The 23,241-nt window shown below is 39.6% G+C and overlaps 1 protein-coding gene across 2 annotated transcripts in view; it reads left to right on the top strand.

Annotated features, from left to right (window-relative positions):
• Positions 1–21,886, top strand: part of TRPM6 (transient receptor potential cation channel subfamily M member 6) — a 163,862-nt gene extending 141,976 nt beyond the window's left edge. For both annotated transcript variants that reach the window (XM_069476382.1, XM_069476383.1), the window contains 8 exons: positions 777–827; positions 2,291–2,356; positions 4,737–5,023; positions 5,289–5,371; positions 6,119–6,324; positions 12,342–12,393; positions 17,163–17,269; positions 20,094–21,886. In XM_069476382.1, the coding sequence (XP_069332483.1) occupies positions 777–827; positions 2,291–2,356; positions 4,737–5,023; positions 5,289–5,371; positions 6,119–6,324; positions 12,342–12,393; positions 17,163–17,269; positions 20,094–20,227 (986 nt within the window). In that variant the 3' untranslated portion in view covers positions 20,228–21,886. The remainder of the gene's footprint in view (positions 1–776; positions 828–2,290; positions 2,357–4,736; positions 5,024–5,288; positions 5,372–6,118; positions 6,325–12,341; positions 12,394–17,162; positions 17,270–20,093) is intronic.
• The last annotated feature ends 1,355 nt before the right edge of the window (positions 21,887–23,241 follow it).

Consider the following 23,241-nt stretch of genomic DNA (forward strand, 5'->3'; position numbering starts at 1 on the left):
AAGGAAATGATTCTTGTTCCTTTCCTGATCCAGCAACAAGAAGCTGGAGAGATCTGTGCCATTGGGCTCATTATGTTGTTTACTAGGTATCAAGCAGTTGCCACCATGAGACAAAAAGTTCTCCACTTTAATTTTGACTTTATGAAATGGCAAAACTGTTGCAAAGGATTTCTCTGGAGCTTTGTCATTTAGGACCAGAGCAGATAGAAGAGAATGAGTTAAGCTTGGAGGAGGTGTTCCCAACACAAAGTCTTTGTGTAACCAAACAAATCCCTTGGTGCTATATTTTCCAACCCATCCTTTGTTTCTGGGATATAGCTCTTAATGTGTTTTCATCATTTTGTTGTTATTTTAAGTCAGTGAAGTAGTCTCCTAATAACTTGGTATTAATAATGTCTTCCTATGGGTTCTGCATCTTGGTAGGGAGCTCAGAGAATCGTGCTTCTGGGATGTCATGAAGTATGATGGGCAGCTGCGTGCCTTCTGCAACCCAGAGGTGTAATTGGTTCAGAGGAAATACATCTTTGAGGCTAATATTACCTGTCTTTCTTTAATTCCCTATATAAATATGTTTGCAGATATTACATTGATGATTGGAAGCTGTCAGGATACCATGCACAATAATGTGGTTAAAGGATATTAGGCAAGCTTTTTTCAAATACTGAGAAGCCATTCTGATTAACCTGTTCAATAAAAACTTTGAAGGCAATATATTCATAAGCATGTATTTATCTCCAGCCAAGTAATTAAAATGCCAATCTTCTCTATAATTTCAGAGATCTCAGCCTCCTTAAAAAGCCCTCAAGAGCCCCACCATCATTATTCAGGTAGGATGCATGTGCACATAGACGTGTCAACTGAACTAAATGTCTGTGGTTCTGCATTTGTAAACAGAAACATTGATGAATTCTGTATTATTTGTACGGTTCCCAACTTGAAAAAGTTGTTCACGCTAATGGGAAAAACATTCAGATTTCTCACTTTGCCATTGACGTAGGAAAACAAGTTTTCAGAATTTAAGAAAATTTGGATTTTTTGAAAAATGTTTGTATTGGCAAGTTCTAACTGTGAAGGTGAAAGACGACCTTGGGATGTAAAAATTCCTCACAACCTCAAAGCCAGCCCAATGCCAGAGATTTTTGTGTTTTGTATTGGGAAAAAACAGACCTGAAAGTTGCTGTTCGAGGGATGGTTTTGTACCCTCACTGGGCCCTCAGTGAACACGACCACTGAATGAATGCCAATCCCACAGAGTAAGTTCAACAAAGATGTTATTAAACAAAGATGTTAAGGGTCTTGACTCTCTTAAGCAACATCACTTCACAGTGCTTCAGTTGTCTGTGTTTCAAAGTGGGAATAATTGTACTTGCCCTTCCTGAGGAACAGTCTGCCAAGGGGCTAGTTGAGAATTAAGAGGAAAACACTTTGAAATGCAAAGCAATATAAAACCAACTGGACTTGTGCCATTAGGTGGTTCCTTGGGGGTCATTGCTCTTAGTGTTGAATGACATAATACACGGGCAAAGCTTTTACACAATCTGAAGCTTGGTACATGTGTAAGAGCTTATGGGTGCTATAATTACTGTTATCATTATATCAAGGTCATTTGTTCAGGGGCCAGCAATAGACTGACTGCCTTATCCTGAATTCCCCTCTGTAGTGAAGTGTTTCAGAGGATTCCAGACTCCTCGTTCCAGGCTCTTACAACTGGGCTTTTCAGCTCAGCATTTATCTATTATTTTACTCCGATTGTCAACTTAAGTCTCTGGTGAGGAATACCGAAACCCACAGTGACTCTGATCTGGTAGGGTATGGCTCATAACAGGAAAATGCACTTCATTTGCTTCTAATTAAAATTGGCCTTCAGCGCTCTCTGGGAAAAGAAGGTGAACTGCGCGAAGTGAACAGTAGGTGTCTCCACAGTCCACCGTGCTTCGGAAAAGGAAAAGCGGAGAATGAAGACCGCAGATTAAAATGCCATTTAAAAGAAAGTCCCACCTATGTATGGATTAGTACATGATTTGGCATTCTCCTGAGTGGAGGTGATAGCTCTACCTCAGACCATGTGCTATAATCTCATGTAAATGTTTCTAAGACTGGGATATGCTTCCTAAGGCATGTTTTTTTTTTTTAAACTGTATTATAGATAATATTTTTGATAATGGTAAAAATAAGCGGTCTTTGAAATTAAATATTTTAGCATTAGCTCAGTATATTGATGTGGAGAGTCCTTCCGTAAATCCAAGCCATTGGTGCATACTTAAAATAGGAAATCTGTTTTTGTTTGCAGCCATTGAAAGGAATAATTTAATGAGGCTCTCTCAGACCATACCGTTTACACCAATCCAACTGTTTGGTGAGTAGCACTTCTACCTTCTCGAGGCTATGGCATAACCATCTGAGTAAATCAAAGGAGAAATCACATTGCCTCATTTCAGTTGAAGGTTTTGTTTTGCTGGTGGTTGTAGTTTAGTGAAATTCGTTTCTAAAGGGAACACTCTTGTTAACTGCCACAGCCGGCATGTAGGGTCAAAATCGAATACTGTGAGCATAGGGACCGATGAGGAGCAGCCGTTGGGAAGAAAGCAATAATGTTGCACCTGGCATCCGCTGACTCAAGGCTGGAAGTAAGTAGGAAAGAAAAGAACAAACCAGCCATGTATAATAAGCACAGAAGAAAGCGATAAATGTCAATATGGTGAAAGCCAACAGGCATGTGAAGAGAAATGCTTTGTGTATTGTTTTTTGTTTGTTTGTTTTGTTTCGTGTACACTAATTGCTCTTACCTCAGACAGCAAATGCCATTTTTAAAGGCTGGAGCAGTAAAGAAAAACAAGCTCACATTAGCCAGGGCTACCAAAGTTTCTCTGTCTGGCAGGAGAAGGCGTGAGACGATTGACAATATAATAAATGTCCCCACACTGTCCTTGATCTTGGTTCTCCTCACACTGTTCACATGGGGGACAGACCAGGTTGGCTTCTGAGAGCTAATGCAGATGACTTTTACTTCCGCTTGGCTTCATGGCTGGTCTTGCAAATCAATAGTTCTGCTCTAAAGCCTCTAGGGGTTTAGAATGCCAAAGAGATCTAAAGTGGCGTTTATTTATCTGGGCATCAAGGATAAATATTTGAAAATATGTTACTAAGCATTACCCAGATGTGTTTATTGGTAAGGAATTAGGTGCTAGAGTGAAGGAATAGAGTTCTTTCTTGGTAAACCAGTACAGTGTTCACCAAAAAAACTCATTTGAAGCAAAGATGTAAGGAGGAAATGAATCACAGCTTCAACAGAAGGTGTGTATAGATTATGTTACCTCTGTTAATAAGTATTTAACACATTGACTGCCACACTAGAAAAAAACTCTTTTTCCTTGAGGCCATGGTGTTTTATTACAAAAATAGAATAAAAACTTCGAAAACAAAATGATTCTAATTTAATGAATTTTTTTTTATTGTTTTCTGTGAGTGAGTTATATGCAACTTAAAAATAGTTCACACAGCTCCCAAGGTGAAGAGAAGTGTGAGTTACATATGCTTCACTAGGTGCTGGGCTCAAAATGAGCGTGAGTTAAATACAACTCGTGTGGCAGTTAATGTGTTAAACCATTGGTAAAGTCTAGGCTGAAAAAGAATTGCTCCATGTTCAACAGCCTAAAAGTAGACACTCTATAGCAGTTAAGTAGCATTTTGTATCTGAAATCCTCAAGTGGGATTGAGTTTGTATCTGAGGTTCTAGTTCACTTTAACCATGTTAAGCTGTTTAATCTTTACAACAACCCAATGAAATGGACATTATTTTCATCCCCATTTACTGATGAGGAAATTGAGGCTTTATGTAACTTGTCCCAAGGTGCAAAGGAGAGAGGAAAAGGCTCTGGAGTATGACCTTGGAGTATGAACTGGCTCCAGCTGGGTTAAATCATGCATTCTCAATGGTGTAATATCCCAAAGGGAGCAAAAAAAAAAAAAATTGCCAAAACACTCTTGTTTTCTTTTTTAGGTATAAAGCACAGAACTACATATAGTAGCTATCTAAGCAGATAGACAGTAATTTTTAATACAGCATAAGGATTCCTAATCCAAAAATTCAATACCTCAAATTCTCCAAAATCTGAAACTTTTTGAGTGCTAACATGATGCCACAAGTGGAAAATTCCACAGCTGACCTCATGTGACAGGTCATAGTCAATACACAATCAAATGCTTGATTCATGCACAAAATTATTTGAAATATTACGTAAAATTGCATCCCCAAGGTATCTCATTATGTATATGGAAATATTCCAAAAATCTGAAAAAAATCTGAAATTTGAAGCACTTCTGGCCTCAGACATTTTGGATAGAGAAGACTCAACCTGTATTAATATGCTATGGGAAGAGCAATTAGAAAAATAAGACTCCTTAGGGGGATGATAATGAACAAAGACATGAGGTTAAATGGACTCTTAACAGAAGAAGCATATTGTTATCACTTTGGTTTTGTTTTTGTCTAGTTATTGTCTCTAGTAAGAACAACTTAATTCTTGTGTATCTTCTGGCACTTAGTCCCTTCTCTACCTTTCCAGATTTACTAGACAGTAAATAACGTGGAAACATGGTCAGATCCTCCAGTCCCTGCTAGTTCCATTCTCTTGTGATTATTTGGGCAACTGAATTGATTCTGCACTGATATTGGGGACGCTGTCAGTGTTGCAGACACAGTGATCCCATTGAATCCCTCACCTTCCTCTTTGTAGCAGGAGAAGAAATAACTATCTACAGGCTGGAGGAGAGTTCCCCTTTGAACCTTGATAAGAGCATGTCCTCTTGGTCCCAGCATGGGAGAGCTGCAATGATCCAGGTGCTGTCCCGAGAGGAGATGGATGGTGGCCTCCGCAAAGCCATGAGAGTCATCAGCACTTGGTCTGAGGATGACGTCCTCAAGCCAGGGCAGGTTTTCATTGTGAAGTCCTTTCTGCCTGAGGTTGTGCAGATGTGGCATAAAATCTTCCAGGAGAGTACTGTGCTTCATCTTTGCCTCAGGGTAAGTCTGATACTTAGAGACCCATAGTCCAGATGTATAGGCCAAAGAAAAGAGGTCTGGCTACATCATTATCTAAGGCCATTATCTCCAACCCAAAGGGGAGCCCATTATTTTTTAGAGGTAGTAGGTTTTGTTATTTTCACTTTGTAGGGCTTTTGCCTTTGGGTTGGGGAGTGGTGGGAGATGAATATAGCTAAAAATCACATTATCATCATAGGTTTGTGATAGTAAACCAACATTTTTATCAATGTTCCCCATTTTGTAGGAAATTCAACAGCAAAGAGCTGCTCAAAAACTGATCTATACCTTCAACCAAGTGAAGCCACAAACCATTCCCTACACGCCAAGGTAAGAAGATCTTGGCATTCTGGTCCTTCATTTTAGTAGGGATTTCTATAAGTCTCTTTTCAGCCCCTTAGTCGTGAGAAATCAGACCCATGGGGAAGTTCCCTACGACATTATTTTTGGGTTCTTCCTTCCATAATTTTGGAGACGGGTAGAAGGAGAATTAGACATTCTAGGGATACCTTAGCTGAAATCACAGAACTTAGGTGAGCAGAAAAAAGAAGTTCTGGCAGAGCCCATGACTAACATTTAAATTATGTGAAACAGACAGATCCTGGGTGTAGTTACTAATGTCTAGGAGCATTATGGCAGGAAAACATTTCTATTTTAAGCATGGTTTCTTCCCCCAATATCTTATAGAGATTAGGAACTTTGTAAGAATGAACTCTTGTTACTTTCACTTGAGTGTCTCTGTACACTTGGATTCATTTATTGAGACAAATCATAATTTGGTGCTGAGGACCTATAGTAAAGCTTTATTGTTTCATTTACAAGGAACTTTATAAAGCACAGTTGGGTCCCTTACTCATGAAAGAGTTGGAAGATTTCCTCAAAGGGAAGTGAGGTGGGTAAATGTGGGGAAAAACTCTTAATCTTTGTATCCTGTCTTTCCATAAAAAAGGCAAGGGCATGTGCATTGAGGCTGCATCAGACTAGCATTCAGTAATCTTTCCTGCTACTGACCATGTAGTAAGGTAAATCCTGCTTTTGCTGTCTTGTGGGGATCAATGGCCTCTTTTTTCCTGGCAGGTTCCTGGAAGCTTTCTTAATCTACTGCCACTCAGCCAACCAATGGTTGACCATTGAGAAGTATATGACAGGGGAGTTCCGGAAGTACAACAACAACAATGGTGATGAAATCATCCCCAGCAACACCCTGGAGGAGCTGATGTTGGCTTTCTCTCACTGGACCTATGAATATACTCGGGGAGAGCTTCTGGTTTTAGATTTGCAAGGTGATTGATGATGTAGGACTTATAACAAGCATGAGGCAAAGTGTAAAGAGATCTTGTAAGAACCAGGATGGGCAATGTATGGAGTTGCTCTATCTAGTTTTGAAGGGACATGGGGACATTTATTTAAGAGTCATTGTGCAGTAATGACCATGGTACCTACTATATTATTTCCCACTTAGATGGAGTGAAAAATGTAAGCAGATGATTAGCTGCTTAAAATTTAAAGACACCTGAAATTTTGAACTAAAAGGGAGAGTGATCTTTGTACCAAAATCACTGGCACAAAAATTTTGTACCAAAAGTGATTTTTTCAGTTTTATGCCTTTACCTTAGTCTTATGTTCACAATAAGCATAGGTATGCATTTAATACATACAGGAAAGTTTAAATTGTGGGAATTTTTCATGATTTTAAGATCATTGCTTTAGCAATTTATAATTTAGCTTGCTGTCTTTGCTGTGTCCCTTGATATAATAGTTCATGAAAGTACGTACGCACTCAGTCTGAGAGAGGCAACATAGTGCACTCTTATTTAAGGGAAATTTTTGATCAGCACATCTCTCTACTATCACCACCTCGCAGTGACTTATAATCCTACAGCACAAACAGAGTATCTCTAGCAGGCTTTCCACGCAGGGACAGAACGAAATATGTATTAAGGCCAAAGTTTAGTCCTTGGGCTCACTGACTGGGGCTTTGGTCTTAAATAAGGGATTTAGCCCAGGAACTTTCATAGAAGTTATCTCATTTAATCCTAGAAGCAGCACCTTGAGGTAGATATTATAGGGAATTTGGGCCCAGAAAGTTTAAATAACTGGCCCAATGTTGCACAGCTGCTTAAGGGGCAGCCAGGATACAGACCTAAGCTGGTTTGACCATCCACATTCTTTTCTTTTCACTCTACTATCTTTTATTTCCTTAAGAGCTTCCTACCTAGAGGATATAACCATCTTATGGTTCATTTAAACAACTTGGGCCTTTTTTCTTTTCCTCTTTGACTTTCCCAGCTCTCCAGTTCTGGGAGTCTATGCTGAAAGCCAGGCTTGGAGGCTGGAAAAGTCTAGATAAACAGACAGTCCTGGGGCATCGTAAGCAAAGTCCAGCAAGACTGCAAAGTCACATTATTGAAATTTAAGTCACATGCTCAAGGATGCAGAGGCAATTTTTAAACTATATATAAGTACTTCTGTCCTTTGAGAGTTGGGCTATTCACAGGGTTGAATTCTATTTCTAACCCTCAAACGCAGTATTTTAGGAAGCAATATAAACAAAGTTAAAATGACCAACATGATTCAGCTTTTAAACCAGGAAGTTCTGGATCCATATAAACCCAGAGCATTGATGCCCAAGGCATCTGTTGTTGTAGCTCAAGTTGGGGAAAGATTGTTTTCATCTGTACTTGACTGTTTGTGCTTTGAGCTTTGGGTGGAGTTGTTTAAAAAGGAAAAACAGAAACAAAAAAACAACCAAAGAAAAACTTTAAGGAATTAATGATGACTCTTCAGTGTGTTTTGTATTCCACTTAAATAGGTTTTTGTTTAATGATGTTTATGTTTGGGGATTTTTATGTCTCTTAGTAATCCAAAGTGACATTAAACAGAATAAATGCTGTGTTGATAGTCTTGGGGGGAAAAGAGAATTAACTTTATTCTTTTACTGGGCAATTATGTGAATTGCAGAAATAGGCCACTCCAAATAAACTATGTCAAAACATTGACCTTCAAAGAAGGGAAGAGTGGACGTCATAGAATGAGTGTAATGAAATTTGAGATACTTATCGGAGAGTTTTGACCAATTGGTTAGGCCTGAATTTGTGGAAGAATGTGAATCCTATAATAGCAATTATAAACCGTTCTACTACTACTATAGTATTAGCTAACATTTACTAAGTACTTATTTTGTGCCAGCCACTTGACTAAAGGCTTATGTGTATTAATATATTTAATCCAAACCAGCTTGGAAAGGAAAAATGGGGAAAATAAAATGTATTTTTAAAGTCTCTTAACAGTTTCTAGTTCAGTTTTGTGTTGTATCTCATTTATTTGTATTTCTAGTTTTTGGAGAGACGATGTGCATTGCCTGGGTGGCGAGAGTGGAGGTGGAGAGGCTCAGGGGCAGCGGTGAGGAGGAGGGCTCAGGAGTTGCAGTGCTGGGGTCTGACTCCCGGCCCCACCATGCATTAGCTGCACGGTCCGCAGAGCTATCACCCTGAGTCCCACTTCCCTCATTTGTAAATGGGGACAATAGCATTATGCACTCAAATCGTAGGGTTGCTAAGGGGTGGAAATGAGACAAGTTCCTGACATGTAGCCCTCAGTAAATGTTATTGTTTTTGTTAGTATTAATCTCTGTGTGACCCTTTAAAATGGAGGTTCATCTGCAGTTGTGGGGACTCTACCCTCAGCTGTGTGACCCTGATGGTACTGCAGGGAGATTCCAGCTTCGGTCTCTGTAGAATAAGGACCTGATCAGTGTTCTGTGGCTCCCTACTGCTCTGAGGGAAAGGAGTGAGACTTAACTCGGGTAGTCTGTTCTTTCACTTTCTTCTTTTCTTCCCCTCTTTGCTTTCTTCCAAGGGGGTGACAATCATTAACCCAGAAGCTGCCACACCAGGCCAGGAAGCTGTACTCTAAGGAGAGGCGTGAACAATTTCCAGTCACTTGTAATTATACTGAAGTTTTCTGGTCTCTTTCCAGTTAAAAACCCTACGTGTGAGGGCCCGAATCATCATCATTATATTTAAACTCCAACATTTATTTCCCAGCAATGGAAATTAAAAATAATTGTATTTCAAATTATAATGGTTCATAGCATTTTTTTTCGCTCATTATTTTTCAAAGGACTTCTGGAGATACTAATCCCTTATTCAACAAAATAGTTTCCAGAATAAGTCAGCTTTAGCATCAACATTATGAATTCTGCTGCTACAACGAAGGTAGCTTCTTTCCACAGATGTAAATGTACCCAAAGCTGGTTTGGGTCAGAATGTGAGTTTCTGAGTTGCTTATAAGGGCCTGCTGCACATCCTAGACATGGGCATTTACTCTGTTAAAGCTGGTAAAGAGATATCATTGGGATTTTTAGATGTCAAAATGTCTTATTTTTTTCCCATGTTTTCCAAACATTAAGTAAAATATGTGGGTAGGAGGAGCTCTGATGTTACAATTTGCCAATTTGGTGATTCCTGTGTATCTGGGAGAGACAGCTAGTGGTGTGGCGTGATTGTGTGAATGCTGTTGGTATATGGGAGCGTTGCTCTCTAGTTTTCATACTTTGGAAGGTCCTTCTGCCACTTGAGGGCCCCAAAATATATATTTACTAGCTAACCTTGAACTGTCAGATTGGGTTTAGGGGTAGAAAGGTTTGTGGATACTTCCTTATCCTCATTCTTATAAGAGGTTCTGTTCATTAGAGAACACAGTACTGAGATAATCGGAAACATGATTTTGCCAATGGTCAAAGAGTAAAATTTCACTTCACAAGAGGTCTTTAATAGAAGAAAGATAATAAAAATAACAGTTAACATTTTATAGCTTCCTATGGGTCAGATACTTTGCCAAGCAGTTTGTGTACAATGATTCATTTAATCTTCTCAGTAACTCTGCAAGACAAGGCTCATAATTATTCACACTTTCAGATGACAAAACTGAGATTCAAAGAGGTTAAGGAGGGTATCCAGGCTACACACCTAGAAGGTGATGGAGCTGTGGGTGGAACGCGGATCCTTTCGCTTCTGCCTAATGAGCAGCAAGATTTAAACTAAATGGAGGCTGATGCGATTTTGATAGACTTTTTTTTGTTCCTACAAAACTTCCTTTTTCCTAATCGACATTACGTCTTTAGGTACTGTGCATATTCCTAGCTTAAACTTAACAGTTTTCTCAGACATCAGCTTAAGGCTTTCATCCTTGCTGTAGACTTCAGGCTTAAAGTTAGGTCTGCACTTAGACAGGTAAAGGATTTGTAGCCTTTAATCTCTCTACTGATGGTGTTGGGGTCTTCTTTCTGTCTGTTGTTCTGTTTTCTCCGTGGTTAGAAAAGCAGGGTCTCTCTATGATGTTCCTTCTTATATATGTGATGAGAAAAATATAAAGAGCCCAGCTTCTTCCTATGACTTTTTGTTTAAAAAGAGTAAGGGCCAAGCAAAGCACATTTTACACACTTCCCCTGTGCTTGTGTTTCAGCCTTGCTTTCTCCACCCCTATTCGAAATCAGTGCACAAAGAGATTCTAAGCCAGGGGTTCTGAAAGGGTCCCAGGATAGAATTCAGAGGGTCTGTACACTTTGATGAGAAAATCCATCACACCTTTATTTTCGCTAACCTGTGACTGAAATTCATCATTTCCTTCAGTTATGCTGTAGACCACAAACCACAGTGGTATTAGTGGTACCTGTGACTGTTTGCAATAGGAATTATAGATATTAACATAGCATATTACAATGTTGGCAGATATCTCAAAATACTGTCTATATTTGCCGCTTCTTGGATGTTATAGTAGTTAATAGACCTATGCTAGATCTGTTATTTAGTGTATTAATAAAGAGGCCCATGTATTCTAATGTAAGTATTTAAATATTTTGGTAACTGTATTTCAGTATCTTTGGTTTCTTTTATAATCCTATGTACTTAAGTTATGCATTTTCAAACATTATTCTGAGAATGGGCTCCCTTAGTTTTACCAGATTTACAAACAGGGTCATAACACAAAAAATGTTGAAAACTTCTACTCCAAGGTCTAGGTTATTCCACATTATTTTCCTAAGGAAGTCAGTTTCTTAGGATAAAAGTCTGTAAGGATGACAGTTTCTTGTGAAGGTTTGGCATATTGTAAAACATACAGAACATAGCAAAAATCTTTTTAAGAAAAGATTAGAAAACATAAGTTGTTTTTAAAAAATTAGAAAACCTGAGTCTTTTCAATAAGTAGAAATACATAACAATGTTATAAATTTCATGTAATTTTTAAATAATTTTTCGACAACACTGATCTCTTTCAAGCAAAGAGAACCAGTGTTAATTAGAGAATGATCTCAGAAATCACACAATTTGGATTGTGCCCAAATGGTACATTCACCTGTCTAACTGGTGGACCTAGAATGCTACCACCATTGGAAATCAGCCTTCTCACTGTTTGCATTTTACGAGATTCACTTTGATCTCTATTTTGATAAATTTCAGCTTTAAATTGCACCTATGTTATCCTTTTAGGCTTTGGTGTCATTTTTTAAAGGGTAAATTTTATTGAAGACTAACATACATTCAGAAAAGTGCATGTAGCATAAGCCTACCTCTCAAAGAATTTTCACAACTGAGCACACAGGTATAACTAGCACCTAGATCAAAAATTTAGTGTCATTTTTTATTCTACTGTTTATAAACGCTATATATATATATATATATATATATCATTTGATGTGTCTCTTTGATGGAGCAGAGGTTGTACCTGCAAAACTATACAGCACCATGCACCTTGCTGAGCACTGATGGAGTCCACCTAAGAAGACCACAGACTAGTGGGAGGAACACCAACTTTGGCTCAGCTTCAAACCTGTTATGACCATGCCTAGACTGTGCAGTCTCTGACAAATGACATAATGTCTCTGAACATCAATGCACTCATAGATATAAATGAGAATAGAATGTAAAATAAGGATATGAGGATAATACTCTTATGATTGCTAATAGTTCAAGAAAAATAAAATTAAGAATGTCTAGTATACACAAGTGAGAAATGAATGACAGATGCCACCATTGGTAACAGCAAACACACCACTAAAACATTCATTTGTGGCCTAGAAGTTTATTATAACAGAGGGGATGGGGGAAGACAGTGCATTAACGTAAATTTTCAAAGACTCTTGGACAATTTTTATAGTACATTTAATTTACATGATATGTAATTTACCACAGAGTGACTGAATTTTAAAATAAGAAATTAGGATTTGATTATTATCTTCTTGAATTTCTAAGAAAATGAAACCTCCATTTGCTAAATGAATTTTGTTTCTTCTTTTGAGGCGTTGGAGAAAATTTGACAGATCCATCTGTTATAAAACCTGAAGACAAACAGTAAGTTAATTTATGTGTTATCATTTAGAAAATTGCATTTAACACATTGTAAATGGTTTTTAAAAATAATTTATAAACATATATGTTTCTTGCCTAGATCCTAGAAAGGTTTTGAGGCAGCTTATGTCTATAGACCCAATATAATAAGATTTTTAAAAAAGTATAGATTAGGGAATGGGGGTAAAAAGAAAACATGGACATAAAATAAGATTAAATCTGGAGTTAATACACATAAATGGAAATTATAAGGACCAGTGCAGTAGTCCGAATTGGGTTGCAGATTTGACTCTAAGTGTTCTAGTGGCTGAAACACAAGAAAAATATGGGTAAGTTTAGCCTCTACAGGCTTTGACATGAAAATAATTAACGTCATAAGAGAAGCACAGTTTCCTTTGTTGCCCTCACAATGGAGTCATTGCATCTTATCATGGGTGGCATCTTCCATCACATGCTTATGAAATGAAACTGAGGGCTTAAAGTGTGCTATTTAGTAACAGCAAATCTGAGACGCCAAAACAATGGGGCTTAAATATGAAGTATCAGATTACCTGAATTAATTCGTAGCTGAAGTTTAAATTATATAAAGGGTGAGTCACCTGCATGTCCTTGAATTCCCATGGGCATTTTATTCCATAAGCAAGTTTTTGGGAAGACTTGGCAGCAGAGAAAATGAGGTTATGTTTTTCTGTTAATGGTGGAGTAGGAAGAAGTGATGGTGCTCGTTAAGCATTGATCAACATGGCAGACAATAGTGTCCCAAACATGAGCTGCATCATGATCACCAGCAGAGCTTGTTAAAACACAGATTGCTGGGCCCCACCCCTCGAGTTTCTGATTCCGTAGTTTTGGGGTGGAGCCAAATAATCTGCATTTCTAACAAGTTCCCAGGTGATTTTGATACTCCAAAGACCACTCTTTGAGAACTGCTAACACACAGAGCGTTTTTACTTTTTAGTTGTCATAAATGTCTATACTTGATCCCTGGGTGGTAGAAAATATATATAAACTATATAAATGGCCACTCCCAATACAATACAACCTGAAATATTTACTTTCCTTCCCGAAGAACTCATATTATGTTCACTGCATTAATGCTCTGTTCTTTTACTGAATGATTTAATCTAAATATGTAGCATATTTTTTGCTACATATATATAGCAAAATTTATGCTACATATAAATATTGCTACATATATGTAGCAATATTTATGCTACAAATATGTAGCATTCTTTTTTTTTGAGACACGGTCTCTGTCACCAGACTAGAGTGCAGAGGTGTGATCACAGCTCACAGCAACCTCCAACTCCCAGGCTCAAGTGACCCTCCTGCCTCAGTCTCCTGAGTAGCTGGGACTACAAGCATGTACCACCATGCCCAGATAATTTTTAAAATTTTTTTGTGGAGATGGGGGTCTCACTGTGTTGCTCAGGCTGGTCTTGAACTCCTGGCCTCAAGGCATCCTCCCACCTTGGCCTCCCAATGTGCTGGGATTAATGGTGTGAGCTACCACACCTGGCTTCTTAAATACGTAGACTTCTATGCAAAGAGGTCCATCTCCTAAAAGTGTATTACACATTTAATTGGACTAGGTGAGCTAGACAAGGTAAAAGTGATCCATATTGTTCATATGCATCTAATTTCTATGATATTTATTTGACTGTGGAGCCCATGTTGTAACCCTTAGGGTATACATAAAGACATTATTATTTTTCACTTTAGCAGAGCTACAGTGTTTTTAGCTAAGAATATTATTTCTTCAGTAGCCTTGTGTGCCCAAGAGTTAGTAGTAGGAAACTTGTACTGTAAGTACTTTCTTTATAATTTTGCAGTAAAATTTTTTTGCATATATAATGAATGCAGTTTATGTATACTGTCTATCATTTATTAAATTTTGACCTTGGCATATGTCATTTAATATGACCTGAATATTCCATCTTTTAGAATTTTAAAATTATATTATCCCACTTGACAGTTGAGTATTTAATTGCATTCTATAGGCCAGTGGGTCTCAATTTCTATTAAGGTCACCTGAGAAACTTTAAAAAAAAAAAAAGATGCCTAGGATTGGCATCAAATTAGAATCTCTGAAGATAGGGCCCTGATACTTGTATTTTTTAAAAGTTCCCCATGTGATTCTGTGGGCAACCAGGGTTGACAACCTCTGTCTTGTGGCAACTTTTATTTTTTGGGACTTGAGGACACTGATGGGATGGTATCATTGTGGCCTGGTTTTGTGGGGTCACCCAATTTTGGGTGCAGTTGGTCTTCATGGTCAAGATAACAAGGAATGCTGTTTTCTCACGACAGTGGGGAATTACATCTAATTAGTTTGATGAGGCTCACATTTTTGAATGCCTTCTGTGTTGAAGCCCTTGCTACACAAAGCACGGGCCACGGATCAACCACATCAGCATCATCTGGGACATTGTTAGACAGGCAGAATCTCAGCAAACTCCCGAGACCTACGGAACCAGAATCTGAATTTTCATAAGATCCTTAGGTCATTGGGTGTAAATTAAAGTTTGAGAAGCACCGATCTGAGCGAGTGTTTCCACGTAATTTATAATATTTTAGCCTTAGCAACAATGGGAGTAAGCATTTTCAATCCCAGTTCACAAATGGGAAAACTGAAGCTCGGAGAAGATGGTAACTTGCCTAGGAGGAAAAGGGGTCGATGAAAGCGAATGATCCTCTACCAAAAGAGATGTTTTTGTGGTGTAAATTCTAAGATTGTTTCTAATGCCCATTGTCTCTTAACTCTCCCCAAACTTCTGCCTCGGTTATTGGTAGTTTGGGATTATATCTTTTTAGCTTACTGCCTTGATGGTTTTGGGCATTTGACAAGTATGAGACGATGATGAGATGTTCTTTAGTAAATCTATGTATAGATGGCACTAATTAGCGTTTCCTCGCATGTGGAACCAAGCTACCACCTGCTTTTCCTGTGTTGTGAAAAATCTGGAAAACAGCTACTTGTATTTTTTTTTTTTTTTTAAACTCGGTTATCTGAGACTGCAAGGCTCTAGGCGTCCTGTAGTGTATAGATGTAAATGAATGTCCCTACAACCCCCCTCCACTCTCCCCTGCACAGGGAGTAGTTGAACCCCTGATATATACATTGGTGGTAATTTTGCTTATTTGGTTTTAACTTTCACAAAGCTTGTAGAGAGGGAAATGATTTAGTGTACCGTTTGTATCTGAGAATCAATGCTACATCTCTACGTTGGGAATTTTCGTGCTTTACTGGGAGGGAAGAAATGGCAGGTACGGAATGCAAATGAGTGAAATATTCCCAACAGGGTCAGGCTGGAGAGACTATAAAAAAGGAATTCTTCAATTTAAATGACTAAAATAATGCCTTCGTTTTCACTTTACGAGCGTCAGAGAATTCTGGTCTAAATACCAAGTGAGTCTACTTTTTTGCCACCTTCAGTTTCACCTTATTGAAGTGGTTCCTTACCAGATGGACCGAGAGAGGGGAACAGTTAACAGGAGGCAGCTTGTGCAGCCCGGTAAATACCACCAGAGCTGTACTTTGTAAAAGCGATTGAGTGACCGGGAAAGTTAATCCTGGGTGTCTGTTCACTTTGTCTTCCCAAGAGATTTCCTCCACCTACTCGCCTCAGAGCAAAGAGGCAATCTGAGATCAAACTGACATCAGCCCTCATTCTGAGCTTGGCACATCTTCAGAGCAGCTACTGTTATTCTGCCAAAAGGAAGTGGAAATTGAGATAAATGTTTCAGTCCTCGGATGGAAAAAAGTCCATTTTTACACCACAATCCTTTTGAAAAACCGCATTCCTTAGAAGCGAAGTTTATTGTTTCCTTTTGTGATAGTTTGCTTTTCTTTTTTCTTAAGACATGGTATTTAAGAGCAGTAATTGAGTTCAGATTTTAAAATGTGCTGTTTCCACTCTGCATGTCATTACAATAAAATATTAGCTTTCGTAAAGTTTCTTGGGAAGTGTTTGTGGTGTGCTGTGTTCTGTGCTGTGCAAAAGTGTCAAAGTCTGAAGAATAATGGTTGTACCTGATATGCTATGGTTGTACCTGGATGAACATTGATCTTAGAATCTGCTAGGGACCTATTATAATTACAGAGTATTCAAAATGTCCCCCTATATATACTGATTCTATTTGTAATTTTTTCATCTTTGTGGAGCATATGTAGTTTACTGCCACAATCACATTATCTAATAGCCTTGTCTTTCCAGGAAGAGGCCAGCTATATTGCAGTTTGCAGGGTAGAAAGTGGCTTTTGAAAGAGCTATGACTACTGGATCTAGGGTTTATTCTGGTATTTGTTTTTCAGGACGGTTGTTGTAAGAAAATTATTTGGGTTGGAAACAATGTATATGTATCTTTTTAGAAGGTGTGTTCCAATAGCAAATTTCTTTTACTTTATACCTTACCTTTGGGGTATTCCAGGAGAACATTTGGTAATGAATGTCATCCTCTCACCCCATATGCATTAAAAAGGGTTTTGCTGTATTTTGTCTTAATGTGGTACACAGAAAATTCGCTATTCTATCAGATTAGCGTTGAAATGCGTTTCACAGTAGGTCTTGGAGTTGGGTACAAAGATTTAAGTGCATTTGAATTTTAAATTTGCAAACCTAACATTGTTGCTTCCCCAAAGTGCTCTGTTCTTTGTTGGCTCCTTCAAGTTTACTGGGTTACTACGGGATACTGTTCGGTATCTCAGAGAATCCTAGTTGAGCTCCTTTTCCTTAGCTGTGATCTAATTGATATTCTGATATTTCCTCTAGATCAAGAGGAATGGTGTTTGGACCAGCCAATTTGGGGGAAGATGCAATTAGAAACTTCATTGCAAAACATCGTTGCAACTCCTGCTGCCGGAAGCTCAAACTCCCGGGTATGCCGCCAACAGTTCTATTTTTCTCTAAGTAAATCTCTCATAGAACAACATCCATTGTAACCTGGGATAGAGTAGAAAATCTTAATCACATTTTTATCTCATTCGCAGTCATTCGCAGAGCCTGACTTTCTGACTGCAAAATTTTCAAGTCTCTAAAGGGATTAAAAGGACAGGGATTTACTTTAGGTTCTGCCAAAATGTGATAAAACAACATGGGGCCCAATACTTGTCACAGTCACTCCAAGGGAAAACTTTCACTGACTTAAATGGGGTGAAATCTGACCGAGGCAGGTCTCTGCCCCTCTGCTTTGGATCATGGCTGCAGCGTGGTGCCCACAGCATTTGTTTTCTATTCTAATCTACCCACTGGACACTTCGGAGGGTGTGGTGTGGAGGAACATAATGGCCATCAATTAAAATGGTGCTAAAAACCTGCCACTTTAAGCATACGTTGTAATACTTTTTAAAAAAAATCTGATTCAATAATATAGTCCACTTTCTCTGAAACCAATACAGTTGCCACAGAAAATATTCCTACTAGAAAAGCAAGCAGCTGGAAGCCTGTGCCCTCCAAATTGGCAGTTCCAGCTCTGTTGCGTTCTTTTCTTTTGTCTCAGAAGGGAGGTTTTCCATCCGCCTCAGCTTGCTCACTGTTTTTCTTTGGTCACACCAAACTTGCCCTTAAAATGGGATTTCACATATTTTAAGTTGAGTAGCCTTTCCTGCCTTCTAGTAAATGATCATACCCTGAATTGGAAATCAGTAAGAGAGCACCCGCCATCGTAACCTGGGATGGAGCAGGTGTAAAGTTGTAACAAAAAGGGGCAATTTCTGGTCTTGTTGGATAGGTGAACTCTTGTGGGCAAGACCTAGCAAAAGACTGGGAGTTGGAGCAGGCCTCCAGGCCCAGAGGGAATATAGTGTGTCAGCCAGGGGTGGTGGAGGAGGGTGGGAGATGGGGAGATCAAAACAGAGCAGTCAAGGAGTGGGGGGCCGTGACTCTCATGACTGCCGGGACTTGCTCTTACAAATCACGCACCCTGCCTGGGCAAAGAGACCACCGCAGAGCTGAGCTGCCCAGTGGCCTCCTCTCTGGTCAGAAGGAGCCCAGGAAGGGGCTAAGCTGAGGGCCACTGGGGCCTCCAGTGAGGGTCTTGCAGGAGGCAGGAGCTGGCAGGTATCTGAGTCATCCCATGATTGCAGGTTGGAGTCCATCCATTAACTCCATGTCTTCAGGCGCTGGCCTCTCCCCAGGTCTGATTCACTGTACCCTGTACAGGGCAGCCTCCATTCTTAAAGACACAGGGACTACACTGACCAGCCGGGAGGCAGGGAGACTCTAGACATAACTTGCTGCTTCTAACCCTTGAGCCCAGTTAGCTGTTCTGTAGGATTAAGGTTGAGATAATTTTTTTTTATACTACACTGGTGGGTTTTGAGTGAGTAATTCAGTAATTTCTCCATTTCTAGTCCTAATTCATGTTTCTTTTCAAAACCTTAGTTTTTAACTAACATTTAAATAGAAATAAGAAATATCTTCATTTACTCACATTTGGTAATCTGAACAAAAAAAAGTTGTCTGTCAAACAGGATTAGAGGCAATTTTTCTTTTTTGTTTGATTATGCTTTACTTTTTTTTTTTTTTTTTTTTTTAAAGAGAGGCAGTTTAGTGGAAAGGGCATGGGATCTAGAGCCAGACAGATTGAACTCACATCCCAGTTCTGCTTTTTACAAGCTATGTGACCTTGGGCCTCAGTTTCCTTATCTGTAACCTGGGCATAATACCACCTGTCTCATAAAGTTGGTGTGAGGACTCAATTAAGTGACATATGTATATGTTCAATAAATGTTGGTTCTTATTAAAATATAATATAGGCTGGGCATGGTGGCTCACACTGTAATCCTAGCTCTTTGGGAGGCTGAGGCAGGAAGATTGCTTGAGGTCAGGAGTTTGAGACCAGCCTGAGCAAGAGCGAGACCCATATCTACAAAAAATAAAAACATTAGCCAGTCAGCTACTTGGGAGGCTGGGGCAGGAGGATCATTTGAGCCCAGGAGTTTGAGGTTGCAGTGAGCTGTGATGACCTCTGCACTCTAGCCTGGGATACAAAGCAAGACCCTGTCTAAAAAAAAAAAATATATATATATATATGTATATAAAATATGTATTAGCTTATGTCCAGGTAATCCCCATTTAACATTAAAATTAATATAAGAAATACATGTTTCAGGTTACCAAATATAATCAGTGCAGCACAAAAAGGTGTACCAAACATTTAAAACTCATTTTCCTCCATACCTTTTTCCCAGAAGTTACCCCTATTATTAATGTTTTCTTTTAATTTCTTTTTTCAAATGGAAAAAGGAGGCCTTAGGAAGCATAGGATCTGATGGTTGGATGGAACTTTTCAGGCAGCACCAAACCTGAGGTATAGCTTTTGTTGTAGAAAACTGACCACTGCTCTGGAGCCACCAGCAGCTGCCCTCCCTGCCCTGCCCGTCCCTCTGCAGTGGAAATGCCCAGTTTCCAGTTCTGCCTCGCTTAGCTCTGGCCAGGTTGTGCCATATAGGGCATTGCATATTGAATCTCTGCCCTGCAAACAGTGCCTAAAAAGCATGGGGGAGTTAGGGTCTCTCGTGGGCATTGTGGTGGAGAGGAGGCTTAGTTTGGACATGGTCTGGGGTTTGAGTGCCATGTGTCCATGGCCTGAGGAAGAAGAGACCTCTCAGAACACTTGCCAAAGCCTAAAGTCCAATCTATCTGCATGAATGGTAGGTTCTTGAGGATCCACTATTACCTTCCTACTTGTCTTCCTTGCAGATTTAAAAAGAAACGACTATTCCCCTGGACGGATAAATTCCACCTTTGGACCCGAGGTCAAAATAGAACCAGCTGCGGGACATCCGGCAAGGGAGAGGGCTAGAAATCCCCCAGAAGATCATACACGACTGTGAAAAGGGGAGAAGCAAGATGGCCATGTGCTGGCCCCTCCTGCCATGAGCTCTACGGTGACATCGATTGGTTGACGCAACCGTTATTAATTACACCCGAGTCTCCGTCAGGACCGCCTTACACTGTGGGCTCCTTGGGACACGCCTTCTGAGCCTCTCTCTGCCCCTGACCCAAGGCCTCACTGGTGTATGATGATTGAGGTCTCCTAGGTATTGACCTCTGTGCAGGGCACTCTGCATCTCCATCCTCAAGTTCCTCGGAAAGACACTTGGACGAGTCAGCTGGGAATGGCGTTCCTTTATACCTCATTGCTTTAGCTGGTCGCTTGGAACCCTCGCAGCAGAATGCTGCGCGCTAAAGCACCAGGGGGATGAGTTTAATTTATTTTCTCACTGCATGTGCAGACAGCACTCCTCCACCGCTATTCATCACCTCACCCCCAGACTGTATTTATGTCTGTACATGTACAAAAAAAAGTTATGTGACTTCCTCCTCTCCCCTCTCCACAGCATAGGACTTTGAATAGCAACAATAGGGAAAACAATGGAACGAGGGTGTCTATGCACAGATTGGAGCACCCTTCTGCACAAGCTAACCTGTAAACAGTTAGTATCCTGGTGAAATCTAAAGGGGTTTGAGGTATTGTCAGTGAATTCTACAATGCCTGAGCATTTCAGGTTTTCCTGAAAGAAAGGAAAAGGGAAATCTAAAACAAATGCTCTTGTATCTTTTCCCTTTTTTTTTTTTTTTTTTAAATAAGAGACAAAGCTATGAAAAACTGGAAATTCTTAAGAGAGGGTTTCTCTTCCCTTAAGCTCAGGGGTATTATCAGTTAGAGTTGACTAAATCAACCTTTAAAACACCACTCCTTTTTTCCAAAGTTGCTTATGTAATATTGCAGGTTAAATTACCCCTATGTCAGGAAGATGTGATTTCAGGCTTCCCAGATATTTGCTTCCTTCCAGGTGCAGAGTTCCCAAGCCTTAAAGTATGCCGTATATATTTTAAAGTACTGCCTGAGAATATGTTGCCAGTTTCCCATGAAGAACTGGAAGCTACACTGAGTAGCATGTTTGGGGGATCAGTTGTCCTCTTGCATGCTGGGCCGGGTTGCCCTACCTCAGAGCAAACATGAGCTTTTCACACAAGAGAGGTAGAGGGCTGGGAACGCTCTCCCCTCTCCTCCTGCATCTCCTTTTTTTATTATAAGGTGCTCCAATCTACCAACAGCAAACCCCCTGGGTTTGAAAATTTTCAACTTACCATTATCTTTGGTTCTTATGTTAGCTGACTTGCTGCTAAACCTGCTCTTACAATCTACTCTCCTGCCTTCTTTGGTTATACTTCAGAGGAAATGTTGCTTAGGGCGATGGAAAACCAAAAATTTAGTTTGCCGATGATTGTGTCTGATTCTTGTAAGTTTGAGTTATACAAGGGCTAATTTCTACCCCTTTACTTTGGTCTCGGGGGTGGTGGGAGGTGGGAAATTTGGGTGATTTTTTGATTGGCAATGAGGATAAAATAAATATTTTTCAGGGACTTAACAGCTTTATCCTTTTCTGTGAATCAATAAGGAATCAACTGGTACTCACTTCAGTGCTGCATTCAACTATGGGAAGAGGCAGAGTTTGCCTATCCAAGGGTCGAACTAAAGGCATCAATTCATTGGCCAAATATTTGTTACCTGGAATGGAACTTGAAAGCAAATACATTTTGATTTCAAATTTCTGTGATGTGCTGTTTTATTTTGTTTTAAGAAAAATCAACAGAATAATATTTTTAAAAGGCAAATTGCTGGGCAAAGGTCACTGTGGGATTGCTTGCATGCAAATACTGATGTGACATTCTTGGCTTTGAGTGATTGGCGACCACAAAAGGGTGGAATATTCATTCAGTCAGTCAATTTTATTCAGTAGATATTTATTAAGTGCCTTCTCAGTACTTCATTAGTGATGAGGATGCAGTGGTGAACGTAGCATTTCTGTGCCCTCAAAAAGCTCTGTCTCATGTTTCTTTTTGCTTGTTTTTTGTTCCACATTTGGATTTCTAGTTAATGCTAAAAAGAAAAAAGAAAAATTTGACTTCTGGCAAGATGTTGAGTCCAGAGATGTGACCCATACCCTATCTGCCAGTGGGCAGCAGGTTCAGACTGGGATAAGAAAATTAGGGCAAAGGAGAAGACACAGCTAGGATTGGTTTTAGGAACCACCAAGGAAAAACAGACTCCATAATCCTCATCTGAACACAAAGCCCAGATCACAGATGGGATCTGCCTCTGGGGAACAGAGAAGCAGCCACGTTCCAGAGCCCTCTTCTGCAGGCATCCAGGACATTGGGGTTTCTTTCCTAGAGGCTGTATAGGGTCCTGGAGAGACTTCTGCCCCATGCTGTCTTAAAGCTTCTCATGGCTCTGGGGAGTAGAATTAAATATAGTTTCTTTAATGTTTCTTACCCTGTTACTATTTTCTGTGGCTTTGCAAAACGAGTACTGGGGGGTGGCTAAGACTCCCTAACAATCATTGAGTCAGTGCTTTGAAAACAATTGTTTCTTTGGTGGTGGTCGTTTGTTACTGTTGTTTTAGGTGAGACTGATGGCTCTGGTTCTATAAGTCATGACACAGATGCGCTTGTTATGTCTTGTCCTCAATCAGTCACCAACATCTAGCACAAAGCATGGCACCTAACGTGCTTTCGATAATATTTGTTGAAAGAAATAAAACTTTCAAATGCTAGTGGATTTCCTTCACTAGGTAATAAATCAGATTTGCATTTTTAATCTAGAAGGAAATGATTACCAATTCCTTAAGACCCAACACAATTCTTTTGATCTCTCTCTGTTTTAATTTTCTAGGAAATAGCTTTTAACAACCTTGTCTATTGAATTCTCACCCAGTTCTTGCCCTTATCACCATTGGTGATAACGCCAGAGTGCAGTCCTTTACTGGTGACTGTTGAAATGAGATGATAACTTCCCAGAAACGGCCTAGAAATAATCATCACTTTATTACCCTTTGAA

The sequence above is a fragment of the Eulemur rufifrons genome, chromosome 7, assembly GCF_041146395.1.
Source record: "Eulemur rufifrons isolate Redbay chromosome 7, OSU_ERuf_1, whole genome shotgun sequence".
Taxonomy (NCBI): domain Eukaryota; kingdom Metazoa; phylum Chordata; class Mammalia; order Primates; family Lemuridae; genus Eulemur; species Eulemur rufifrons.